General features: G+C 34.0%; 2 protein-coding genes across 3 annotated transcripts; one reads left to right on the plus strand and one right to left on the minus strand.

Annotated features, from left to right (window-relative positions):
- The first annotated feature begins 1123 nt into the window (after positions 1-1123).
- LOC125073749 (tyrosine-protein phosphatase 69D) lies at positions 1124-20625 on the plus strand. Of its 2 annotated transcripts, XM_047684766.1 has the most exons (27): positions 1124-1365; positions 2052-2193; positions 4823-5094; positions 5360-6102; positions 7473-7652; positions 8065-8171; positions 8560-8704; positions 9185-9264; positions 9345-9482; positions 10542-10802; positions 11061-11185; positions 11821-11930; positions 12038-12159; positions 12466-12610; positions 13825-14010; positions 14801-14821; positions 14924-15135; positions 15416-15519; positions 16035-16177; positions 16320-16511; positions 16663-16812; positions 17189-17366; positions 17691-17806; positions 17918-18049; positions 18287-18447; positions 18913-19048; positions 19483-20625. In XM_047684766.1, exons 1-27 carry the CDS (start codon positions 1263-1265, stop codon positions 19552-19554), a joined length of 4476 nt encoding a protein of 1491 aa, XP_047540722.1. In that variant the 5' UTR covers positions 1124-1262; the 3' UTR covers positions 19555-20625. The 2 variants fall into 2 exon arrangements, with proteins under 2 accessions (XP_047540722.1, XP_047540723.1); XM_047684767.1 differs by lacking the exon at positions 14801-14821.
- A 4983-nt stretch (positions 20626-25608) lies between these two features.
- LOC125073643 (protein lethal(2)essential for life-like) lies at positions 25609-26426 on the minus strand. The gene has a single exon (XM_047684536.1). It carries the CDS (start codon positions 26295-26297, stop codon positions 25758-25760), a length of 540 nt encoding a protein of 179 aa, XP_047540492.1. The 5' UTR covers positions 26298-26426; the 3' UTR covers positions 25609-25757.
- Between the last annotated feature and the right edge of the window lie 1129 nt (positions 26427-27555).

Consider the following 27555-nt stretch of genomic DNA (forward strand, 5'->3'; position numbering starts at 1 on the left):
CGTCTGTCATTTGCCTTGTCAATAAACAATCAATGTTGCCAATTGCAAATTCTCTTTACTTCTAAGAATTATTAGAGGGCTAAAATAGTAATATGTTTTATTAAGTTTTTCTTTATTTTGAAAATATTTTATTACTTGTGTAGCAAATTTTGATAGACACTTTAGTTTTAAATATGTTCAACTTGAAAAAAGCGATAAATATCCTTCTATAAAAAAGATAAGAATAGGGAGGAACACTAACCCTAGATAAATATATTTTTTTTATTTGTATTTACATTACTTTTATATTTGTATTAGGGAGTTCAAATTTAATCGTTACAAAGTTTTCTATCAATAATTGTATATCAGAAATATAACTCTAAAATTTGAGAAAGATATCGTATCATTAGAGATTTACAGAAAAACATTTTAATTTATTTAATGAATTTACATTAAACATTATTCATATAGGTGTCACTTATTGTTTACTCTAAATTCTTCAAAAGTAGTTATTACCAATATTTAGATGTGATGTGATGACTCCAAGAAAATTTGAGTACTAATAAATTCTTAATTGATTTGAAATTAGTAGAAGAATATGACGTTTTGTACTGAAGTCGTAGGAAGGTGCATAATAATTATAAGACTAAATTATAAGATACATATCAGATGCTATAATAATGTACTATGCCCTAGGTAAGTTTACTACTACTTAATTATCATCAACATACTTCGGCAAGTTGCAGAAGTTTCAGGTTAAAAAGTTTATTTATTTGAAAAATAATATAAACCTTATAGATGAATAACAAACCAAAAGAGAAATTAATTAATATTTATCAAGATAAAAGATTATTACAATTTCATCCTAAATTAAATGTCAAAACTTTATTTTTCACCACCATCATAAAAGAGTAGCGAGGGATAATGGATGTAACTGTACTTTTTCCCTTACAAAGCCGAAATGGATAGATTTTGTAAAACATTCAAGTTTCATGATAATTTTCAAGGATTGAATAGCAATTTTAGTAGCTACTCTACAACTAATTTTGTTAAGTTACACATATTATTTTTGTATATAGTTACAAAAAACTACGGTTTTACATGGCAATTGGCAACACTTTTCAGTGGGATTGTTTGTTCGGCTTTGGGTGTCAGCCGCTTTGTAATTTTTTATTGTGATAATTTTAGAAATAATCAGTGATATCTCTGTGTAAGTGAACTGAAGATGGTGTAGTTACCGTGCGATGAGTTTTATGTGACGAAATATAGTGTACTGTACGTAAATGGCACCGTCTGCCGCCATGACGATGGTTCACTTGGTCAGGAAGTACTTCGTAACACTTGCGCTTTATTTTGGGTGTATCGCATCGTGTTATCCAGTTTTTGGTAAGTAATAAACAATAAATGTAAATAAGACCTATAATGACTAAATGTTTACATACACATAGTTAATTTAAAAAGTACAATTTGCGTGAAAAATACAGGAACGTATTTTTTTTTATAAACATTTACGGTCGATCTTGCGTTGTGTAGAAAAACTTTACTGTGCAACTAAACTTACTTAAATCGATTTATAGCACTGTATTAAATATATAAAAAATAAAAATTAAGAGGTTTTCTCGCCTTTACGTCCTCTGTTCTATCTAAGAAAGCTAATAAGATATAATTTTAAAATTCACATAAATTTATTCTCCTAAGAAGAAAAATAACTGGTTTTATCGATAGAATTTCTGCCAGGTGGTTAATACCTTTACCCTTGGGTAAATAACAATTTTAAATAAATTTTTACTTTCAATTTAAATTATTCAAAAACATTATTAAGGACAACTTTATTGTTTACGTAAATAATAAATGTCGCTATAAACTATATTTTTTATAAAGGATATATAAATATACTATTTAAATGCTGAAATATATATTTATTTATTATTTTAATTTTCATGCTGTCTGCTGTATTTTCATGATTTTTTTGTTAAAAATGTTTTTTTATTATTTAGTAATTTAAGTTATAATATCGAATTTATTTCGGTATTATTAAATAAAATGACAGAAAAAAATAAAAATTGTTACAGCTCAAGATACAGCCCAGATTTTAGATCTACAATTATACAAAATAGATGTTGGTAAGGATACAAATGTCAGTTGCAGTGTTTCACCCTCGGAAGCTTCTGTGGAGTGGCTATATAACAATGAACCTATTGCAATATCTGATCGGTGAGTTGGAGTTAATCTTCATTGTTATGGCTTCTGAATTCACCAGATTTAGCTGAGTGATATTGCACAGTCATTTTGTAGTATACACTTTGTAAAGTAACAGTTCGTAAATTTCTCACTGCTGGGTTAAGGCCTTCTCTCCCTTTGAGAAGGAGGTTTGGAATTCCACCATGCTGTTCCAATGGTGGATACAGATGTGATTGAAATAAGACACATGCAGGTTTTCTTCATCGCTGAGCATGAGATGAATTTTAAATCACAGCTGCTTGACTGGGCTTGAACCCGGAATCTTTGGATAAGATGCATATGTTCTAATCACTTGACGAGTGGCCATAAAGTCTGTAAAGCACAAATTAATCATAATTTATTTATTTTGTATATTATAAATGTGCACAGTTCTATAATAAGATGTGTTTATTTATTATATATAGCATATATTGATGGTACCTAATATTTGGAAACTACCAATGATGGTCAGTACATTTAAAAAACTTGTTGCTTTTCTTGGATTCATAATTTTTTTACTGATACATGCAACAGGAGTTTTTCATACAAAATGGCAATATGTTAGTGCTGTTTTTATACCCTTAAAGATTATCATAACTATTAATAACATATAAAAAATTTAGTTGTCGATATTATATTTTAATGATAATATATAGACTTGGATGATTAACCATGGAGTTACTGTTATTGATAAGAAAATTTTTTAGACTAAGTTGGGAGTTTTGATTGTAAGGTTTTTTTTTTAATATTGTCATAATTGATATTCCATTATCATCATACAATTGATATAATAATATCAAAAGTTAAAATCACTCTTTACAAGTAGTAATATAACAAATAATATCATAAGGGTGTTGCGTAGCCTGTATAGGAAGGTAAAACCACCTCATCAGTTATTCTATTAGTTATTCCAAACCATAATTACAAGGTTTGCCTGTACTTTGTTTTGAAGGGTGAGTGAAGGATAAGGAATGGTTTTTTTGTACATTTTTGTAATCCCATAATTGACATTAGACAGTACATTGACCTTTGTGTTCTGAAATTAAAAAAAAAAAAGAATTGGTTGATTAAGATAAAGTATATAACAAAGGATTCAACCCTTTGTAACTTAAAAGTTGCTTAAATATTTATATTGAGCAAATTTAATATGGAAATACTCAAAGTTCGTTATCTACGTACAAACAAATTTACATTATCATTACAATGAAATTTAATAATTAAATAAATTAGACAATAAAGTTTATTTTTGTAATAAGTACTGTGTTCACTACTAAGGATGTGTTGTAATCAATATTTTGTTGTAAATATTATGACTGTTAGCACCATAGTTTGGAGACATATCAATCCATATATATCAGTTGGACTCAAATACACCGGGACACCTCTACACTGCATGTTATACCATGATAATCCACCATGGGTGTGAAAATAAACTTATGCAAACTCATAACTCCCTCTGCTCATGATAGCATGAGATGAATAATTAACACAAATTTCTCAAACATTAAACCAGCTTGGGATGAACACCGACCATTCAAGTAAATGTAAAGATTCAAGAAAAATTTAATGGTTTATCTTTGTAATTGTGAATATGACGATATAACATATATAGTTCACCTATACTAATATTATAAAGATAAAAGCTGTTTGTTTGTATGTAGGGGTTAATCTGTGGGAACACTTGATCCAATTGTAAAATTGTTTTCCCTGGGAGAAAGCTATATTATATCTGAGTCCTGTAGGGTATATATGTTTATATCGTATCATTTTTTTTATTAATAAATTGCACCCGTGCAAAGTCGGGTCGGGTCGCTAGTTGCAATTTTAACACTAAGGTATGTTTTATAACCATATAGAGTTACATTAACTATACCATACAGCTTGTGTAACATGATAGATGCTATCAGACAGACAATGTTTTTGGCTTCTTTCATTTTAAACTCTTTAGAAACCTGAAGATGTTTTTTTTTGTGTGAAGATTGCCTAAATGTTCGAAAGTATTTTTTTAAGCTGGTATACAAGGGTGTCATGTACTCTGGATTGTTTTGAAGTGGCAAGGGGAAGTGAGTTTCTTTTGAAAGTCAGAGATTTGACGAGGTGCGATTGCGTGTACACCCCTCATGTCGCTACTCAAGAATTGCCCTTGCATTTTCGATTGTAATCCAACCCTCTCCCGACCTTTTGTTTTAAAGTACTTTGTCCGAAATATGAATCCGAAAACTACAAAAGAATAACACGGAGGTAGTTAAAATAATTACTATCAAACAAATGATTATAATCGAATTACCACAAAGAACTTAATAGTTTGCATTTAAAATTCTTACTTTATTAGTCCACGTCATATTTTTCACACTAAATTTTCATATAATTTGTCGGCACTTAAGTTTGCAGAATACTTAAAACGCGCTTTACTTTTAACCACACAGTAAGTGCACTCAACATTCGAAAAGCTTAACAAGATAACAATTTTGTTGATCTATTTTAAACCTTATCAGAAACAAAACAAAGTTGAATATTTTGCTAACTAAATATGAATTAATTCTTAGGGGTGAAGAGTGATTAACCATGTGAAAGCGACTTGGCGTTATAACATCTTTCCTAATTAAAAAAATTTTGGTCACAGATTAAAACAAGAATTTGAAGAGCGGCTGTTACAAAAAAAAGATCTAGATGGAAACCCCCAGAAGTACAAGGTTTATAATTTGACAATTGCAAATGCCACTTCCAGTGATGACGGAAATTACACATGTGTAGTTAAACTCGGCGAAATGAGGTCTGATAAAACGGTCGTTTTAGATCTCAGCTTTCCGGGAAAGCTAGTCAACAAGACCATGGGACCTATCAAGCAAAACGTCACCGATCAAAATAACGTCTCTATGAAGTGTATTTTTCAGCGTAAGTGTGGCCGAATTATTATTAATGTATTTTTAAATACATTCAATTGAAACGAATACATTCGGTAGATGTGTTTTGTTTTATTTATTTAAAATGGCGGGTTTTTAATGATAATGCATTTTCTACCAAAATAGAGAGAGCAAATTAAAATTTATTTGTACAAAGTCACACACAGTTTCAGTATCACTAGAGTTCGTTAATTGATTAAGTACTATAATTTCAATGTACCGTTGGTTGTCGTAATCAAATCTGTTAATTATTTCAGTGTACAAACCCAGCGAAGTCAGATGGTGGAAGCAAGGTAAAGACGACGAAATAATAGATTTCTCACAAAAATCAGGAAAACGTATCGATCTCAAACACATTGAGAGCGAATTCGATCTACACATCCGGAGCCCAGAAGACAACGGTACATACATTTGCGAAGTTTGGGATTCGGTTACATCGACGAATATAACCGGTGAAATTGATATCATCGTGTTCGCTGCGCCACAAGTTGTTATCGATACGGTCATACCGATCAGTGCTTCTCAACTTTTCCTCAATTGGACAATCCGTTCGTACAATTCGCCGATAAAAACTTACAGCCTCATGTACCGTCGGCTACCGTCGAACGACTTCAGTTTATACACTCGGGAAAAAATCGGTATTAAAAATATATCGTTCGTCATGGAAGGTTTAGAAAATTCCACGAAATATCAACTTAAACTTGAAGTTGCAACCACATACGGACCTAGCAAGCCGCACATATACGAATCGACAGTACGTACGTTGGATAAAGATCCAATATTTGTACCAAACATTTCGATAAACGGCTTCTCAGCAACATCAGTGACGATCGGATGGGCTCCACCACCGGAAGATATAGCGGAATTGATACATTACTATCTCTTGGAAGCGAGGAAAATGGACGAGGTAGCACCGCGAAGCGCATATCATTCTAGAGATAGTAGGAATCTACCGTACATGTTTGACAATTTGGAACCGCATAGCACATATGTGTTCAGGGTAAGTTTTTAACTGCCCTCTTGCTTTACCTCGAGCTGAATATGGTGCGGACCGAAAGTCCGAATTTGAAAATCTTCTAAAAATAGTCAAGTATAAGATTTTAAACAAACATCTACCCGCAAACGTCAGTCTCGTGAACAAGATATTCGTATATAATGTCGAAATATCGAGCTCCACCAAATAAAAATAAAAAACATGGGAAATATCCCGTTTTAAATAGTGTTAGTAATAGTCAAATAACGTTTTTTTAATGACTGTATAAAGATTTATATTAATTTTTCGTTTAGTCGGCAAAAAACTTGGTTAAGAGCAAAACAAATAGCCCTCAAATATCAAATGGCCAATAAAAAAAGAGAAAGACTTCTATTTTAACCCCTTCCCCATAATTAATATATATGACAAAGTCTTTAGTTGCAACATCTCTTGAGTCGAATCATCCTCAGCCAAGTCTGAAAATATACTAAAGCGTAGTAGTTTCAGATTTAATCTGTTGTATTATCCTACTTGAACAAAGTTACTTTTTAATCTTAAAATCTCATTCTTGAGGTATGTTTCTTTTGTCAATTGTTCAAGGTTGAATGTTAATACAATTTGAATATGTTTTTTTTTTCTTATTTCGAGATACGATTTGCAGCTTCATGCTTGATTTACAAAGATTGGAGATGGAAATTCGTTTGGTTTTTTTTATTACCTGTTTAAATATAATTATATTTTTTTATTTGTTTCTGCTTTTATTCGTTTTATGGGGGGTATTGAACCTTTTCATTTATATTTTTTACCCCAAATATGCTCTGGTTCTCGTTTTTGTTAATTTATATAGAAGATTAATTAGTTTTTTGTTTAATTTAGTTTTTGTTTGTTAAAGTTTATCTACATTAAAATATTATTTTTATTTTTTATGTATCTATAGCGTTAATTAATATAATAATACCATTTAATGTTAATAAATATGCATTGTTGATGTTATAATCACTTTCTATCTACATAAATTACAAGAAAAAGGAATAACGCATAGCTTATTCATATATTTGCATAAGTCATACATAATTAAATAAATAAATAAATATTGGACAACATCACATACATTACTCTGATCTCAATGTAAGTAGCTAAAGCACTTGTGTTATGGAAATCAGAAGTAACGACGGTACCACAAACACCCAGACCCAAGACAAAATAGAAAACTAATGAACTTTTTCTACATCGACTCGGCCGGGAATCGAACCCGGGACATCAGAGTGGCCATGAAAACCGGTGTACACACTACTCGACCACGGAGGTCGTCGAATTAAAATTCGTTCAAATATGCAGGGTATTTGTTATAATTTATAATACAATTATAAAGTATATTTTTATTCTTGTTGTCATAGGTTTGCGCATGCTCAGACTTCACAAAGCGGTGTGGGAACTGGTCAGCGGAGATGCAAGCGGCTACATTAGACGGTATCCCGGGTCGGCCCAGCAATGTAACAGTCCATTGTGCCAGCAGTTGGATCAATCTTACATGGCAACCTCCGCTGAAACCAAATGCTGAGATTAAGGGTTATACGGTGAGCTGATTATATATGTATATGTTAGTTTAGTAACCAGTTGATTAAATTTGTATGTTGTTAATTCCTATCTTATGGACACTGGTGAAGAGTTCATGATAGAAACTATGTTTCAGACGAAATTTTATACAGGATAGTTTAAGGAATTTTTTAATCCACATCTATACAAAAATTATAAAAGCGAATGTAACTCTGTTTGTCTGTATGTTGCTCTAACAAAGCCAAACTGCTGAAACAAATTTGATGAAATTCGCTATGAACCAACCTTGAACTCTAAGAAAGTCCTTGCTTGCAAGTTCAAGCTTGGATCCATAGATTTTTTCATACGCGATTAAAGCCGCGGGCGTCAGCTAGTATTAGTGAATATAAAGTTCCTTAAGAAAAAGTGTCTTAAGAATAAAGTGTTTTTTAGATGGAGTTAACTGGAAATGCAACCTACCGAGACCGATATGGTACAGTCAAGGAGGACATGTGGGGACCCCTTACGAAGTTTAAAACGAATGATTCCAGAAGTGTGAGGTGAGTTTTCAATAATATCAATTATATTCAGTAAAAACAATCCCTAGAAAAGTTGACCTCAGGCGCGTAACAGAAAAACTAATGACTAAAAACTTAACTTAATATTAGTTTTGTTACGAGCTCTACAGGACATCAAATACAATAATTCCTTATAAGAATAGAAGAAATAATTAAATTTTCAATCCATTTCCAACGGTCATTGAACATAAACGAACTACACAATGAATATTAGAGTTTTAATAGGGTGACGTGGTACCAGATATATAGCCTTAAAAACATCATCGGAACAAAAGAAAATCGACTTTACGCTACGCGAAATGAGGTCTAGTTTAGTCCGCACCAACGGTAACGGTAACAAAGTAGCTCCAATGGCGTGTGACGGTCTCAGGTTCGAGGAGCTGCAGCCGAACATGAACTACACGGTGCGGCTGAGCGCCATGACGCGCACGCGGCGGCGCGGCGACGAGGAGCTGCGCCACTGCGCCACCGCGCCCGCGCCGCCCGACGCGCCGCCGCGCCCGCGCTGGCGGAAGGTACCGCCCACTCCTACTCCGTCTCTCTTACTCCTTACTCTCCTACACTATTGGTACTATTTGGCACCCGTGTACCAGGAGGAAGGCGTTGTCCTGGACCACGGGTACCGAGTAGTGCCTTCTCTAACCACTGTTTTTTGCCATACCTGTGCAAATCTTAAGTCCCGATTCAAGACAGTAAAAAGTTAAATGATTTTGTTTAAAAAAATCAATAACAGCTCAGATTAAAAACATGTACTACTTTATACTTATTTATTATTACTTATTCTCCTGTCGTCCAATAAAAACAATTTTCAAAAAAAACAATATACATGACATAAAAAAAAATGGATTTCTTGTTAAACTTTACTAACATAATTATTTATCTCGCCTGTCTCGTCTCTCCCGTGGTTTATCATTCATTCTTAGTCTGAGTCCTATTGCCTCTGCATTTACAACTGTACATATATGTATGTACTTACGTACAATTATTGTTTTTAGGTTCGTGAAAATGATAAATACGTTTTCGCCATGTATCTACCGCGAATATCGGAGCGAAATGGACCTATTTGTTGCTACAGGTAAATATTATTATAGTTTGTCTATATATATATATATATATGTGATTCTTGATAAATAAATAATTATATTTGTAACACAGGGTATACATGGTGCGTTTGTTACCGCATTTCGACTGGAATAACCTACCACGACCCAAGGATATAAGTATTGTTGAATACGAGGAAGCGCATGGAGTTATACCAGTTTTGGGAGCGTATATCACCGATGTTTTCTCCAAGTATGTATACATGTTTATAGTAATAGTCTAAGATTATATTTGTAAAGCCCACATTAAATTATTTATTCTACTGACAAATATATTCTTTCAAAATTGTCATTTGAATACTTTATTGAAAAGTAGAGTTTGCCTCGCGTGTAAGGGAGGGGGGGGGGGAGGTTTAGTTCGGGTGGTTGTAGGTGTTAGTTGTAAATTTGTCCTTTCCTTGGGTTCAAGCTTGCTTCATAGCGAATTCCATTAAATTCTGTTAATTAGTGTAGCCGTGAATGCGTCACAGACAGGGTTACTGTCGCATTCATAATATAGATAATAATTAGTATAGATACACATGGTGTAATAGTTTGAATAGTGTATTGAACGGTACTGGGCTCTATGATACGACTTTCGCCTCATGTAGTCCTTACCTTATAATCTATTCCAATCGAGGACAGAATAAAGATAAACAAACCTTAGATTTATATGTTCCACGCAATTTGCTAATGTCTCAGCTATATTGTACCTCACTAACAGTTCCTGATTAATATATTTCTTATATTTGTAAAGCAACATTATTCCACTTCACTACTTATATCCACTTATATTTTACTTCCAAACTTACAACAACAGCTTTTGTAATGCCAGGTTATCATTGAATATGTATCAAAATACTTTAATGTTTGACGTTTACCAGATACACAAACCTCTTCGTGCATCTTGATGGGATATGAAAAATCACCATAGACAGCTTATCAATATCTCATTTAATGATTGTAGTACTCATGAAACGAAAACGAATGCCTTTTGTGACATCAAAGTGAGAATCTGTCCATCTTCACTCAACTGACTTAATCGACATTGTAACCCAACATAACAATGACAACCACATAAAAGCAACCAGCAACGACATTGACGTTTTGTGTGTTTGACAATTGACAGGCTGCACGATCTCACGAGTGACATTGACATTAAGGTTTCGCGACCTTGACAACTAACATCTAACTGTCAGTTTAGGTAACATCTTGGTTACACGCTACAAAGTATATATTATGCCAAAAATAATACTTTACAATTCTTTTACAGCGACAACTTCCCATCGGAATCTGAACTGATAATTGGGGATGGTAAAACCTATTTCAATCCAGAGGATCCAGGTCTTAACCGAGAGCCGTGTAAACGATGCCTCACGAAACCGAGACGAGCTTACGAGATCTCCCCTCCTCCTCGACTGCCCGTAACTACCACCCCAACTACAACCAGGGACGAATTCTTCGAGGACGAGATTGATACTACAGCCGAGCCGGAAGAAGAGAAGAGGGACAAAAGGTCTCCAGAATTAGAGAGGTACTTGTTTTTCGTATATATAACATAAACATATGTACAATCTTAAGGTTTAATATATTTTATCCAAGTAATTTCTTGCAAGCACTTTAGTATTGTTCTTTACAAGAATACTTAAACGCCATTCTGTTATCATATTCTTAACTCACTAGGAAGAATTAACATAAAAGTCCGTATTTTTTGCACATATAAAAGATAAACATAAACATAAAGAAAACATTTTTAAATAAATGTTTGGTGTAAAATTAATGATTTTTGTAGGGATTACATGAAGAATCCGATGATGATGGATAGACAGGTGGAGATTGAAATAAAAGAAGAGCTGCAAGTCAAAGATGGTCTTCTGGATCCGTCTGCTAATTACACCTTGTTCATTGAACTAATACGTATGTATTAAACTAACTCATTCAAATGGATAATTATGTTTTTCGCATTTAAATAAAAACATAAACAGTTATTTAAATCATTTCAATAACAGTATTAGTAAACTACTCGCGAATGCCTAACCTTGCATGATTATTTTTGTTATCGGTTTTGTTGACGGTACTATGGTCCAAATTTTTTTTTTTTTATGGCTTGGTTTGGTGGACGAGCATATGGGCCACCTGATGTTAAGTGGTCACCACCGCCCATAGACAAAGGCGCTGTAAGAAATATTAACCATTCCTTACATCACCTATGCGCCACCAACCTTGGGAATTAAGATGTTATGTCCCTTGTGCCTGTGATTACACTGGCTCACTCACCCTTCTAACCGGAACACAACAATACAGAGTACTGTTATTTGGCGGTAGAATATCTGATGAGTGGGTGGTACCTACCCAAACGGGCTTGCACAAAGCCCTACCACCGAGTATCTTCAACTAAGTGTCAACACCATAATCCAAAGTTTCATTTCAATCGAATGAATGATGTTGAAACAAGAGTTTGAGTCTCGAATAAAATAAATTTTAGTTTTTTTTTTTTCATTAATATATTTAAAAAATCGTACATAAAATAATGATGTTACAATTTATTTTAGCCGGTTCAGAGGGAGACGAGCCTTTATATAGCGAGTACTTGAACGTGTTGATGGCGGCTGCTACTCCAGTTGCTCCACCACCCACTACGACATTGGAGATAGCCTTACTGGTAAGTCACCATGTAAATAAAGAATAGTCGCGAAATCTATGTAAAAAATATCCTTCGGCTGGAAGCGGTCGAGTCATGCAACAGTCGCTCAAGGTGTCGGTCCGCAGGTGACGTGCGTGGTGGCGACGCTGGTCGTGGTGGGCGCGGCGGCGCTGTGCGTGCGGCAGGCGCGCCGCTCGCGCAAGCACCACCACCACCACGACCGCAACCCGCTGCAGGCCGCCTTCAGGTACGCGACACAAACACACACAAACATACATAGCGTCGGGCTTATTTCTGTCTCTAATTATTATATGAATATAAAAATAATACATTTAATATTCTTTTAAATTATTATATTAGCCCTTAATTTAATTATTATATTAGCCCTTTAAATAAAAAAATTTGAACCATACATTTAAAAAAAAATAGTTTATTTTTTTGTCGTAGCAGCTAAAATTAACAAACCCATGTTTTTCAATTTTTTTTGAGAATTTTATTTTTGTATGCTTTAAAACATTAAAATATGAGACTATTAAGACTGTCGATGTTTCAGATATGTGGTAGACCATATCGGTGGTAGACAACAACTGATAAGCGCAGTTCCACCTGACATGCCGCCAATCGCCAAAGAGGACCTCGCAGCTGCTTATGCTGAAAGACAAGCAGACTCTGATTACGGATTCCAGAAAGAATTTGAAGTAAATATATTTATAATAAACTTATACTAAGCTTAGTCCATTTTGATTGCATTCAATATTACTAAATTGTTATTATTTGTAAAAGTTACAAACAATTTATTAATTTCTGAACAGTACAAGTAAAGGCTGTTTATTTGGGTAGGGTTTGTGGTACTTTTGGTGATAGCCTAGGTACTGGTTAGGTACTACCCACTTATCAGATACTGTACCGCCAAACAGCAATACTTAATATTGTTGTTCGGTGTCGAGGGTGAGTTAGCCAGTGTAACCGACAGGCACGAGGAACATAATCTTAGTATGATGGGAGTTTGGTAAAGCATTAGCAATGTAAGGAACGGTAAATATTTCTTACACTGGCCCATTTGCCTGTCCGCCTGTCCAAATCATAAAAAAGGCCAATTATTTAATTACCAAAACAAAATAAAAAGCTAAAAAATAATGTACAATATAATTGAGCAGTACTCTCATCTATACAGATCAAATATATATTGTATTTCCATCCTCCTGCCCTTATCCCAATTTTACTTGGGGTCGGTGCAGCATGTCTTCTTCTTCCATACTTCTCTGTCAGACGTCATCTCACAAGTAACATTCTTTCTAACCATATCGTCTTTCACACAATCCATCCATCGTTTCTTGGGTCGTCGCCTACCTCTATATCCATCCACATCCATACTCAAAACCTTTCTCACAACATGGTCCTCATTCCTCCGCATAGCATGCCCATACGAAGACAGCCGGTTTCCAGATAGCTTCTCGGTTACCGGTGCCACTTTCAAACTTCCTCTTATGTACTCATTCCTTACTCTATCCATTCTATTCCATTCCAAACATATATTGTATTTATTAGTGTACAAATGTTGGTGCAGACCTAAAAGCAATTCTATCACTCATATATTCTAAATAACTCAAATAACCTTTTCACTGTTCTGACCCAGCCTATGAACCCATTAGCTTAGCACTATTAACCCCAAAACAAACATTAGATTTACGTATGCTATGCGATTCAAATCAATTCAACATATTATATAAATCATTTTGATTCAACTTATAAAAGTAGAATCATAAAAGCACTTTTGAATCGTCATGTTACAGTGTTGAATTAATGTAAACATAACGCGAAAATTCTGACACAGAAAAATATATATATCAATAAATAAGTTGATTTTTATTTAAAAAAAAAAAACGTATATTAAAACGAAAGCAAAATGTAGTTGTTGCAGATGCTACCCGAATGCTTCCCTGACCGAACCACGCACGCCTCAGAAGCCAGAGAGAACCAACCGAAGAACAGATATCCTGACATCAAAGCATACGACCAGACTAGAGTCAAGCTAACACAGATCGACGGCATCTCTGGATCCGACTATATTAACGCTAACTACGTCATGGGTTACAAGGTATGATATAAAATTGTTTTTGAATCAAAGTCTTTACGCGGTTTACAGTAGAGAGAACTGGTAGAAATCGTCACCTAAGGAAAAACCGTTGCCCCCTCCAGGTGACCTTTCTATCTCTTTCTCTGTCTCTTTCTATTAAATTATATATGGTTAAGCATTATTAAAACATTTTTTTTTGTTATTGTTTTAATTCACACGATATTTAATAACATTTTTATCTTGACATTTAATTTTTGATCATTGAGTCTGTTTATTAAATACATAAAATATTATAGCAAAAGCAACTTCGGTGCGACCGGGTGTCCTACGATAGATGTATTTTTTTACCTTTAACATTAAAAACAACTGCCCTGAATAAATTAATTTATAGTCAGTGTCTGTATATCGAAATTTGTTTAGGCATTTAAAAGTTACTGTACTCCTCTTTTGGACAGTTGTGTATTATGAATTAGTTTAAATTTTTGAGGATTGGTTTGTAATCATTTATTATATATATTTGGATATGTAACTTATTATAGTATATTACGATTATTTGTACTAAAAGCATAGAGCATATGAAAATATATATATTTAATTTGTTAGTTTAAATTTCTTTTTCTTATGACTTTTATTGTATTGCTGAAACATTTCTTTGTTTCTAAATAAATGGACATAGTACGTTCATAAAGGATATTATAACTAAAGAAAATATTATGTTTTCTGTTATTTAAAAAGATCTTTCATTTTGTTTCATAAAAAAATTTTTTTCTTTCCTGTCTAATCTATTTTGTCTGTCCTGTTGCTAACAAAGGACCCTTCGGAACTTGGCCAGGTATTGCATGTATTCTAGCTTGATTAAATTCTGGTCTCTGCTCATCTAAGAAACCTCTCGCATGTTTCCATGATCAATAATAATAATAAATTAATTTCACAGGAACGCAAACAGTTCATATGCGCCCAAGGTCCAACCGATACAACCGTGAATGACTTCTGGCGAATGATCTGGGAACATGGCTTGGAGCTTATCGTGATGCTGACGAACCTCGAGGAGTACTCCAAAGTGAAGTGCAGCAAATATTGGCCCGATGAAGTGAGGGGCGTCCGCGCGTTTGGCAACATCACGGTGCATCACGTGTCTGAGAAACGGTTAGTGGTGGTCGAATCGTTAAGTCTTATCTGTGATTTTGTTTCTGAAATATAAAATTAATTTTTGAGAATATAAAATCTGAACAGTACAAACTATGTGATTATAGGATTTTAATTTGTTATTTCATTATACATTATTTTAAGAGCGAAATATATTTTACAATAGTCTTGTTGTGGAAAATATATTTATTCCGAGACTTCGAGGTCGGGACTAAGGGAATCGTAGTGAAAATTAAATGAATAAATCAATGACAATTAATACTTGATCCTTTCCTAACAGCTACTCCGACTATATAGTAAGAGAGCTCAAAATCTCCAAGCAACCATTGAATGCCGACGGACAGCCTATAGTGGAAAATAACGGAATAGCAAAGAGGAATGGTGGTTTGTATTTATTTTTACATAATGTAAACATTAACTAAACATAACTAGTTTGACAGGACTAAAACCTTGCTTTTAGTATTGGTAGGACTTGCGTATAAGGTTGCTGATCAAGGGATATGGGGTTCCATTTTCGTTGCAGTCCCTTGACTGGAAGAAGTTATTGGGACTTTCTGTGATGATTAAATACTTAATAGCAGACTGGAGATTTGACAATGGTAGTATGACATGTCGTGTCACGGAAAGCGTGTAACGGATTACCGTTCGGCTTTCTATAGGATCTTAAGAGTGAGGGAACGGATAGTCAACTTGTATTTGTTCAATACACTTCTGATCTATAATATCACATATGTAGTTGGATCATAATAGCCGTTACAATGAAAAATTATTTTAAGAAATAGATAGCAACATTTTTTATTGCTGGCAATATGCTTTTTCAATGTTTTAAAAATCCATATTGTTTCTGAATAAAAAAAACAGGATTTAATTATATAAGAACAATATTAACATTATTGTAGATTGTGGTATCGGTGATGCCAGTGCTCCAACATCGCCGAGGGAGCTGAAGGGCGAGACACGACTAGTTCGACAGTACCACTTCCTCATGTGGAAGGACTTCGCGGCTCCGGAACATCCACATTCCATACTTAAATTTATCAAGGTATACATAAACTTATTACGTAAAAGCTTACTTAAAAAAAGATTATTTTACTTAATTTAATAAGTTACGTAATTTTTTATTAGGATTTGATTATTATTATTTTTTTCGTATATTCACAAATTCCGTATAACTGTCTATACAGAGGGTCAACGAAGCTTGGTCCAACATGGTTGGTCGGCCGGTGGTGGTCCACTGCTCGGCTGGAGTCGGACGGACTGGTACGTTGGTGGCGCTGGACTGTCTCCTGGAGCAGCTGCGGGCCACGGGTCACGCCGCCGTGTTCAACACCGTGGCCGAGCTGCGTCGCCAGCGGAACTTCCTCGTGCAGTCGCTGGTAAGTAAGTGAACGAGCGAATGATTGAGTGCGTATTCACTGCCTTCTGAAGCAAATTGTGCATCCGTTGACCTTGAAAATATCACAAGAAATTACATAATATTAATGTTATAATGTTTATACGTATGTATATATCTGAATTTTTATGTAGAAACAATACGTCTTCGTGTATCGGGCCCTCGTTGAATACGCGCACTACGGCGACACCGAAATACCGGCGTCAAGATTGAAGAGTTCCATCGATCGTCTCCGGAACACACCAGAGGGCGCTGACAAGTGCCTAATGGAGCACGAATTCGAGGTACAAATATTGTCTATATCTATTAAAATTCACCAAATATTATAAATTCTATAACGTGTTTCTAAATGTCTTGCTATATATGTTGCAATGGAAGCGATACTTGATGTTTTTGTAAACATAGTATAGATATATTCACTTACGCCGGTGCGCTGTTCCACGTTCAACTAAAGGTGCTACCGAAAATAAAATAAGATTGGATGTCTTTGCTGTCTTTACTTCTATTCGTCTCACGCACGTCTAAGAAATCTTTGAAGCGCGTGTATCAAAGGCACATAGTAATGCACGCCGACAATAATTGAATGTGCAGGAGAACGCCTTCGTGATTGAACAAATAGGAAAACGTTCCTGCTTACTATTAACCTCATTTCGTTTTTAGAAAATGATGGAGCCGCCCGTGGCCGAGCCCGCCAAGTCGTGCGCGGCGGGCGGCGCGGAGGAGCTGCGCGCGCGCAACCGCAGCGCCGAGTGCCTGCCCTACGACCGCAACCGCGTCATCCTGGCGCCGCTGCCCGGCCGCGACTACTCCACCTACGTCAACGCCTCCTTCATCGAAGGTCAGCCGCCGAATTCATTGCGCCTTCCAAATGATTACTGTACTGTAGTTTCACTTATAACTGCCGATTCATAAATTCAAAATATGCCATATTATTTAACGCAAGATTATATAGATGATAACAAAGCGTGAAGCTAATACTTGTTGACTTTCAGGCAGAATATGTTATATAGTATATACTGAGTTTCTTGCCAGTTCTTATCGGTAGAATCTACATTCTAAATCAGTGCTAACTTTACAATTCTGTAAAATTTATGATTAAAGGTGCCCGTAAAAGTCTACTAGAATAAATTATATATAATATTGATTGTTGATTCTATTTCAGCTTATGACAATACAGAAGGGTTTATTATTACGCAAGATCCTCTACCCGGTACAATTATGGACTTTTGGCGAATGGTGTCCGAGCACAATGTTTCGACCATCGTTATGTTAAGCGAGGTAATTGTACTACATAAAAAGTATTAAAATACGATTCTAGAATAAAGTAACTTATATTAAGGTTCAATGTAGTGTAAACTGTTTTTTAAATAAAGATCTTGATATTTTCAGTTGGGCGAAGGCAAGTGTCCACGATACTGGGATGACGGTACGGTGCAGTACGAACATATCTCTGTCGAGTACGAGGAAAGCGAATCCTGTCCGTATTACACGAGGCGTCAGTTCAGAGTTACAAACAATAAGGTATTTATTTACAATTTATTTGTTTTATAAATTAAATAAGTTACAAAATAAAAAGTTAGGTAATATTGTAGGTATGTTCTATATTCAAAAATATCTGTATTTTTTTGTCTAAATTACTAAATCTAAATACTAACAGTGCGCATAGTGCTCTTTATACTGCATATGATGAAGTGTAGTCGGAGGTCTAGTGACCGGAACTAAGTCGAGGTGACGGTTGTCGTGACGTGTGCGTTCCAGAGCGGCGAGTGGCGCTGCGTGCGGCACCTGCAGTACCAGGGCTGGCCCACGGCGGCGGGCCACGTGCCCGAGGTGACGCGCGGCCTGGCCGAGCTGGCGGAGCTGGCGGCGCCGCTCGAGCGCGACGAGCACTCGCACACGCCGCTGCTCGTGCACTGCCAGTCCGTACACCCTCACGCTACTTACTGGCATTCACGTGCCCGATTAAACATTTCGTCAAAACATTTATATTCATATAATAGCTGATTTTTATGAATAATTAACTCGCCTGCTTTATATTCAGAGTACATAAGGAGCTGATTTCTAATAGATCAACTTTTTAAAAAGCTAAAACATCATAATATACTAGGTAAAATTTCTTAGTAATTAGTAAAAGTATTAAAATGTCAACACCGATTTGCAGTGCTCTCTTTGCAGTTGTTGAATAATACCCTAAAAACTCATTAACTCGGATTACCCTGATTACGGACGGAAACCCTGTAATTATACATTCTGATTTTGGTCTAATCTATGCAATCTAATTCGATAAACGAGATTTTCCTATGCTAAAAGTGATAATAATATCCCAGTGCTTAAATAAATGAAATCTCGACGTGAGTATAAAAGAGGTTTTCGATCGCGTGCAGGCTGGGCACGGAGCGCTCGTCGCTGTTCGTGGCGCTGTGCGTGCTGATCTGGCAGCTGCGTGTGGAGCGGCGCGTGGACGTGGCGTGCGTGGCGCGCAAGGTGCGCTCGCAGCGGGCGCGCACCATCGACACCTTCGTGAGTACCGCACGACACTACTCCTGCTTATTCACTCGATTATGGAACGACGAGCTAATAGACCAAGCGGTCCCCTGACCTGACCAACTTGTATCCTGATCCGTGCAACTTCGGCTACCTTGGGACACTGACCATTCTAATCGAGACTGAAATACAAAAAACGAGACCCCCGTTTCGAATGACGAACCTTTCGCTATCTATTATATGTTAAAATAGTCACTAAAATAAATTAACAACATTTGAGATTATTTAAATAAAGATATGGGAAAGAAAAGAAAAGTCACCCGAGGGGGGGTCATAACACTTTCTTTACGTGATGATGTCTGCTTGTTTACTCTAGTGTTAACCGCGTAAAAGGGCTTCGTTCCAAAATTATTATTATCTTCATTTGATCTCATATAATACTAATATTTTGTAAATGTATTTCTTTACAGTTGCAGTACGAATTCCTACATCGCGCCATATTAAATTATGCGGAACTACACAATCTGTTGGAGGACAGTTAAACTATTTATTAAGTGTGCTGACTATATTTTTAAATTCTGTCCTTGAATACTCTGGGAAAAAGAGTAAAGGTTCTTTGACTCACCAAAAATTGAGGCTAGCTGCCGTTTTGTGCGTACATTTTTAAATACGACGCGCTATCAAGCTAAATTTAACTTTCATAATATTAATTATGGTTTAAAATTGCCTAATAAGTAGACATAGAACTTGAAGCAAATACTTACAATATTTTGTTTATAAACTTATTTCATCGTGAAAATTTATTGTCCTAGTTATAAGCAATAGTAAACAGATAATTCATGAATTTTTACTAGAATAAATATAGCAATTTTGAACTCTAATTTATATGACATAAGAAATATAATCGGTTGTACGTTAATGATAAGTGTTGCCAGAACTGAATGTAGTGTAGGTGCTTGTTTATATTTCTTACGTTTACACTGCTAATGACATCCTGAATAATATATAATTTGACTTTTTTATTTTAAGTATATTTAATGCTTACGTAAATGACGTCATATTTGAGACAAAAAACCAAGAAACTATTATTATTATATAAGATTTACGAACGATTTTTTTAAATCATATACACGCTGTTCGCATATTCGAAAATCAATACTAAAATTTTTTGTCCTCAAATTATTATTGTAGCGCTAAGGTAGCTAATGTTATTACCGAATTTACTTCCCGGTAGCTTTTATTGTTTGCCATAAATGTTTTGTATGAAAAATGTTTTTTTTTTTTGTAAAAGATATAGGTAGGACTATATTTAGTTCAAGGACGACTTAGATCTGACAGCAATAAGTTGTGCTTATATAAAATTATATTCCATCGTCGACTTTTTAATATAAGTAACGATTATGTTATTATTTTGTTGGTGTGTAAGCATACCAAATAAAAAAAATATGTCCAAAGAGTGTCGGAGTGTTACTGAGTTATAGTATGTATTTATTTTTAAAATCTATACGCCATATAAGCATTTTGTAATCTTTTAGTTGATATTACATTAAATACGTATAAAAATTAGGTTTTTTGAAAACCTCCGATATATTTAAGGCCCCAAAAATTATAAAATTATACAAATTGAGCGGCTCGTGGGTGACTGTGTAAATTAATAAAAAAAAAGATCTTAAAAAAAAATCACCCTGTAAATAGTCCATCACAGACATAGGGATATATAGGGTTATTTGATATTATTGAGAATCGTCACGAAACACAGTCCCGAGGAATTTTTCGATGTATTTACTATGTGTTTAAAATTTTTTATTTTGTTAAGTGACGGCGTTAAAGAAACTTCGTGACGCCGTACGACTATCTTGTATTTTGTAGTTAGGCTAAGTTATCAACTTAGATTTTGTATGACCTAATATAAATATACACTAAATTGGTATGTCCGTGTGAATATTATCAACTGCGATGTTTAAAATTATAAATACTAAAGTAATAATGATGGTAGTTCGTTCTGATCCAAATTTGTACAAATAATGAATTAATGACAACTAAAAATATATTTTAATACCTTAAACATACTATTGTAGTTCGAAATTTTACGTGAATTTCAATAATGAATGTTATATTACGACCTAAAAAAAATTATTAATGTAAAACAAATGTTGCCAAAATTTTAATTAATAAGTATTTGTTTTGATATTTAAATGCAATACAGAACCAAAACTAATGTAAACAAAAATGTAACGTTACTTCACTTATTTGACCTTGAAATTTCACATTAAGTGTGCCCGGAGACGTTTCACTTTAAACTTTGTACAAATTCTGTAATGAACTTACACATATCGTCGCTGAAGTAATTTATGAAAATTTATAATTCAGAATGTACCAGTATTATGTTTCATATGGCAACTTTCATTGTTTATACTCAAACAAACAAGATTTGATACTTGTTTGAAATTATATTGAACATCGCAGTTTTCTGATTGATAGTCGACATTTTTAGACAGTGAATTTTTTTTTTTTTATAAAAGTGATAACTAGTATCAAAGATTCGCTGCCCGTAGGCTGATGATTTATCGCACTTTCTGCCCGTTGTGGACCGCTAAAGTGGCGTTAAACTCTCGTATTATATGAGAACGTATCTAAGGTATATAATAAATAATGTGCTACAAATCATAAAAAATAAGGAGAAAGAGAGCCTCAGACACCGAATCTTTAATACTATAATATATTTACCAATGATAAAATTATAAATGAAAATGTATTACAACATTCCAGAACTTTCTCGTATTGAAGCGTAGTTGTTTCCATTTTAAACTTCTAAGTTGTAACCGCTGTTTTTTGGAAAAGGTCGTATGTAAAACTTACAATTCAAAACTTATTTCATACTAGGAACTATTGTAGAGTTTTCAATTAATAGGACACATCAAAGAAACATTTATATATGGATAAATTTCAGTAATTAATTTTTATACATGACCAAAATAATATGTACTTTACTCTTGTAAAATACCAAATTTTTACATACGCCCTTTTCAAATAACAAAAGCGATAAAAAACTTATACGAAAAGTATTGTGTTATATACTTTGGAGTTTTCTATAAAGTCATATGTAAAAAGAAATTGTATAAATTGAATAGTTTGTATTATAAAAATAAATATAATGCTGACTCTTCCCATTGCAATTGTATACAATATTTTATATAAGTTTTAAATAGTGGCCTAGCCTAGACCAGATCAGGTCTCGGGTAAGTTTCTACGGCTAGACCAAATGTTGATAGTCGTGGTAACGAATGTCTAAGACATCCTTAACCTTTTTGAACTTTAAGTTTCACTATGCAAGATTTCAGCTTGCATTATTTATAAATATGTTGTGTAAATACATCAATTTCTCTTAAATCAGCGATTGAACTTCAGATAGACCATTGTTAAAAACAGAATTAAAATTCATATAATTTAAGATTTTACATATTTTCCATACCGTTACCAGTTAAAATTTCTTCATATAACTTTCCTTTAAGTCTTTTTTTTTTAATATTTAATATTGAGTATTCTTGGAATTAATTGTTTTTACAATCAATTCACATTTCACAGTTCAGTTCATTTAAATTATTAAAGCATAATAGAGTCACTGTTATGCTAACTAATTTGACAGCACTAAAGTAATATCGCTATACCCTTCTTATGTGTGGGTATAAAAAAGGATAGAAAGCTTTTCGATTCGTAGTGAGTATATATTTATGACATATTTAAATCAATGTGTTTAATGTATTTTATTAAACTTCTATTTTGTTATCACACGATGACCAAATTTATATAAAATATTGTGTACGATATAAAAGGTATTATTTGTTATGGGACGTTATTAATTTTCCTAATATGTTTTTTTTATCTGTATTTATCTATCTATTGTCTAAATTTTACGTCGACTATAGACTGTCTTGATATGTATGATAAGTTCTAGGTAATGTATATAGGGGCGTGCGTGTTATTTCCTTATATGAGGCTCGGTTATTATGTATTTGATGCGAAATTTAATATATAGTTAAAAAAATAATCTCGTAAATGTATTAAAAAATTGAGTTCCTTTCACACCGTGACCGAAGGATCTCTAAACGATTGTGTTCAGTATGATTTAGTATAATTTTTTTTTAAGGAATAGCACGCAGCCCTCCCGAGCGACTGATGAGTGTTTTAGCTTTTATGATTAAGATGTAGGAGGTTACGATTTTTTATATAAAATTAGTTTATAAGTTAGGTTACAAAATGTCCGGTAAAGAGATTCCTTGTAAAGATTGTTTGATGTACTTTCGAGTTTATATTTTTTTTGGTTTAAATTTGTGGTTGTGCTTTTTTCGAAATTAAAGAGACGCACAAAAGGTTCCAAATTTATTAATTCAATCTTTTTTTTGATACTAGAATGGTTTCAAACAATCTTTACATTAAATTGAATTCCAATATGGAGAGCGAAATTGATGTTTTTAACTGCTTTTGTATCTGAAATGCGCTTTGTATTGAAAGGTGTTTCTAGTCTTCTGCTCATGCCTAAACAACCCTTTGTTACAAAAGTTATTATTGTCACTCGATGACGGTTCATTTATTACGTAAGAAGGTTTTATGTTTTTTTTCTTTTTTAATATTCAAATTTATTCATATTGTATGTCCTGGGAGATGACAGTTTCCAATCTTCCCGAGCTTCATAGTACTATTTGAGCTGGAAGCATCTGCCACACGATAAAATTTATCACAATCGGATTAATGTTTTAGGAAACGAATACAGGATGAGAAACATATGTCATACGATTATTATTAATAAAGATAAATTAACGAAAATTTGTACCGAATAAAAAATATTAGGCGAACAAATTATATTCTTACGTAATACCTGATCGGTCTATATACATCGCTTATCTTCAGCCCATTTATAAGAATCAAACCGCGGTGTTTACTCCTCAAAATACATTTATTTCAGTATTTAGGAGTAGTTATTTACATAGCATCAAAATATACTTTTTTCAAGTATCTTGCGAGCACATTCTGAAACGTCATTTTACAAAATTAAATCATAAGTAAATCAGCTGCGCTTGATAATCAGTATTATTTTTTCTTTTGTTTTTGTAACGTTAAGTATTATATCTGTCTCGGTAGATCCCTTCATTGCGGTTCGTCGTGTCCTTCAAATGTTTTGTGAGCTGTTTTCATTATTGAATGATTATGATTTTTTTTTTAAATTGATTTATTATTTCCGGACATTACCCTACACACAAACAAACACATTTTACCTATTTATAATATAATAGTAGTGTAGATAATAAATTTTGAAAGTGATATTTTTTTTTTCCTTAGTACAAGTATGGCATTATAAAAACTCCTTTGCTTTCTGCATTTTAAATAATTTCGGGAGTAAATATGGCGTTTCAACGAACAATATAACTGGGTTGAACGTAATACATATGTATTATTAAATATACGTATGAACTATGTATGGAAAGTTAGGTCTTTTGTAACGTATTTTTGCTACATAAGCAGATTTATAGTGATGATGAATTGTATGAAATTTTTATATGGTATATATCAAGTAAATGTCGAAGCGCTTGCATGCTTATTATGTAAATATTATATAAATTAAGCAATATGTATCACGCGCAAACCCCTCTACTGTAGTGATCTTATAAAATTTTTCTACCTAAGCATTGGCAACTATTAAACATCTGATAATATTATTTTAATTATGTTTTTATTTTTGTAAATAGATAATGCAGGTCATGTAATACGATATTTTTGAAAATATACCAATATTTAGAAATGTGTGATGTTTTATTTGATACTTAAATAAATTAATCCAATTTTAAAGGCTTCTTGATACCATAGGCTGATAAAAGAGCTCAATAAAGCAGGATTTTAAAGGAGTATAGGCATTCCTGCTTTTTTTATTGAGCTTCATGGAATTGGTTGGAATAGTGCCAAAAAATCTCATGTACTTGTTCTCTAGTAACATCAACGGAGCCTTACTTGGGATGCTACATGTGTTAACAGTTTGGTCTCGTCTCATATCAAGGAATTAAAGGCCGCTGAAAACTAAAGCGAACAAACTTACAAAATGCTTTAAAACATTTGACAACACGCTGCTGCTGGTTCCTTTTTTTTTAGCAGAGAATCGAAATTCCGTTTTAACAAGGAAATACTGATAGCGTTCATCCACGCAGTCATCATTTGATATTTGTAAAAAATAGCGTTTAACCAGAACCAAAGTCATGTGCAAAATTTAAAATCAATAGTTTGCATTGAAGTGCTTTAAGGCGAGGTCCTTCGTTGACGATTGTAGGCATCGCAGCCAAATGACCGGGATATGAGATCTCTGGAATAGCTTTAATTGTGTATCGATTTAAAGAAACTTAGATAAAGTGTTAAGAATCTCAGTTAATATTTTTTTATGACATAAAAGTATTAAAACTATTTTTTATTAATATTAAAAGCAAGCTCAGGAAGACGCGGTCGCAATTTTCTATGACCAATTCCTCTTAAAATTCTGATGCCATTTTAAGGCAATTTTACTAAATGATATGTCCGAAACTTATGATAATGCAATAATTGAAAGAAATATAATCCATGAATTTAAATTTATTACATTATGACTTAAAAATAACACTTAAACAATATAGATAATTAAAGCTTCAAATCATACATAATAATAGTTTTTTAAATTACAAAGAAAAGTATAGACTACACAAGACTATATGACTATATGTTTAAATTATTCTCCGTTAGCACTAGCTTGAGAATCTTGATCCTTGATCTCCTTTCTGACAGGACCAGTTTGAGCAATGGGAATGACGCGTTCATTATTCGATACCGCTGGCTTTCTTGGTGCAATTACAGTGAGAACTCCGTCAGAAGACAGTTTCGACTGTACTGTTTCGGGATCACAGCCTTCAGGAAGCACGTATCGTCTCGTAAATTGTCGGGAAATAAAGCCATGTTCATCTTTTCTCTCCTCGTGCTTGCCTTCGATGACAATGTAACCGTCGACCGTCTTCACTGTAATATCCTCTGGTGCGAAGTGCTGCACGTCTAGATTAACTTGGAATTTGTCCTTATCGCTTCTGATGGTGGAGCCGACGTCTCTAGTGGCAGCGGTTTGTTGACGCCACGGCCTGTAATAATCGCGAGAGAACAAGGGTGCGACGGCGGCCATTAGTAAGTCATCCGGTGTTAGCGCCAAACCGAAATCCTGGTCTACGATCCGGTGAGGGTGTTGAAAGTCGTAGCCGAGCAGGAAAGGTGGTAGAGACATTTTGATTTTTTTTTAATATTCAATTAAGAGATTGCAGAAATAATAGTTTAAAGATGGAGTGATTATTGCGTACACAAATTCTTTAACGTGTTCGCTCTGTATTGACTGTCCGGTCGCCGGCCGGCTGAGTTTATATATCGTAATGGGTGCGCCATCTAGTGACGTCTAGAACAATCGACTACACTGCCGACGTATGTACTGAAACTGAACGCAAACCGAGTCTGCGCAGCGCTAGACATTTCTCGATGTATCTAGGCTAAGTGCCAGAATTTTATAGGCCACAAGCGCTAATACTAGCTTGAATTAAATAAATTAAGAGACCTTTATTACGCAAGCAGTTATCAAATATATATTACAAATAATAACAATACTATTCATTCCAAATCAAGGTATCTACTATGCTTTTATCGATAACATGTCGTCTCAATGTGTGCAAGCATTAATTTTTAATAATTAGGTTTGTTTTTTTTTTAGATTATATTGCAAAAAAACCAAATATCTTATCAAAGAAACATTCCTTTTTGAAGCACTTACATTATTATCATACTATTATGCTAAGTATCTAGTCTCGTATATCTCTTAATAATATATGTATGATGTGGTGTAAAATAATGAATATATTATAATAAAAACCATGTAATGTATTTTTTTATTCGCTACATACCGCCCTCTGGCTTATCGTCATGATTTTATGAATATAATTCGCGCGTTATAAAAATAGATCGGAAAATTGAAAATGACAGTTCTCGGGCGAAGGATCGTCGGAAGAGAATTTGTTAAAAATATCAAACAATTCTGGCTAATCCAATAGAGACAATTATGCAGAGTATCTCTTTGTCTATACAAAGGAGGCTGGGATTAAAAGGAGAACATAATGTGGTTGTAAATATCTACACTTTGAAAAGACTTATTTATGCAATGTAAATGGCTAAAAGTAACGGGCTGTAAATGGCCCTTACTATTAAAGCCTCTTTAATTAAGGGTTAAGGCCTCTTCTTTTATTTGATAAGAAGGATAAGAGCCTATTACAAAAACCTGCTCCAATCTGGGTGGGATACATGCGCCAGATTTTCATCCAGCACATGTAGGTTTCCTCAGGATGTTTTTCTTCATCGCCGAGTACGAGATGAATTATAAATACAAATTAAGCACAGGACAATTAAGTGATACTTTTCTAGGATTAAATTCGAAATTTTCGATTAAGATTCACGACTCCTAATCACTGGACCATAACGGTCTTTTATATATGCAATATAAA

The sequence above is a fragment of the Vanessa atalanta genome, chromosome 25 (assembly GCF_905147765.1).
Source record: "Vanessa atalanta chromosome 25, ilVanAtal1.2, whole genome shotgun sequence".
NCBI classification, from domain to species: domain Eukaryota; kingdom Metazoa; phylum Arthropoda; class Insecta; order Lepidoptera; family Nymphalidae; genus Vanessa; species Vanessa atalanta.

Bases quoted from the DNA above. Each gene is read 5' to 3' on its own strand.
- LOC125073643 (XM_047684536.1), bottom strand. From the start codon at position 26,297: ATGTCTCTACCACCTTTCCTGCTCGGCTACGACTTTCAACACCCTCAC.
- LOC125073749 (XM_047684766.1), top strand. From the start codon at position 1,263: ATGGCACCGTCTGCCGCCATGACGATGGTTCACTTGGTCAGGAAGTAC. The intron at 2,194-4,822 runs GTGAGTTGGAGT...TTTTGGTCACAG, and splicing joins CCTATTGCAATATCTGATCG to ATTAAAACAAGAATTTGAAG. The intron at 14,822-14,923 runs GTATTGCATGTA...TTAATTTCACAG, and splicing joins ACCCTTCGGAACTTGGCCAG to GAACGCAAACAGTTCATATG.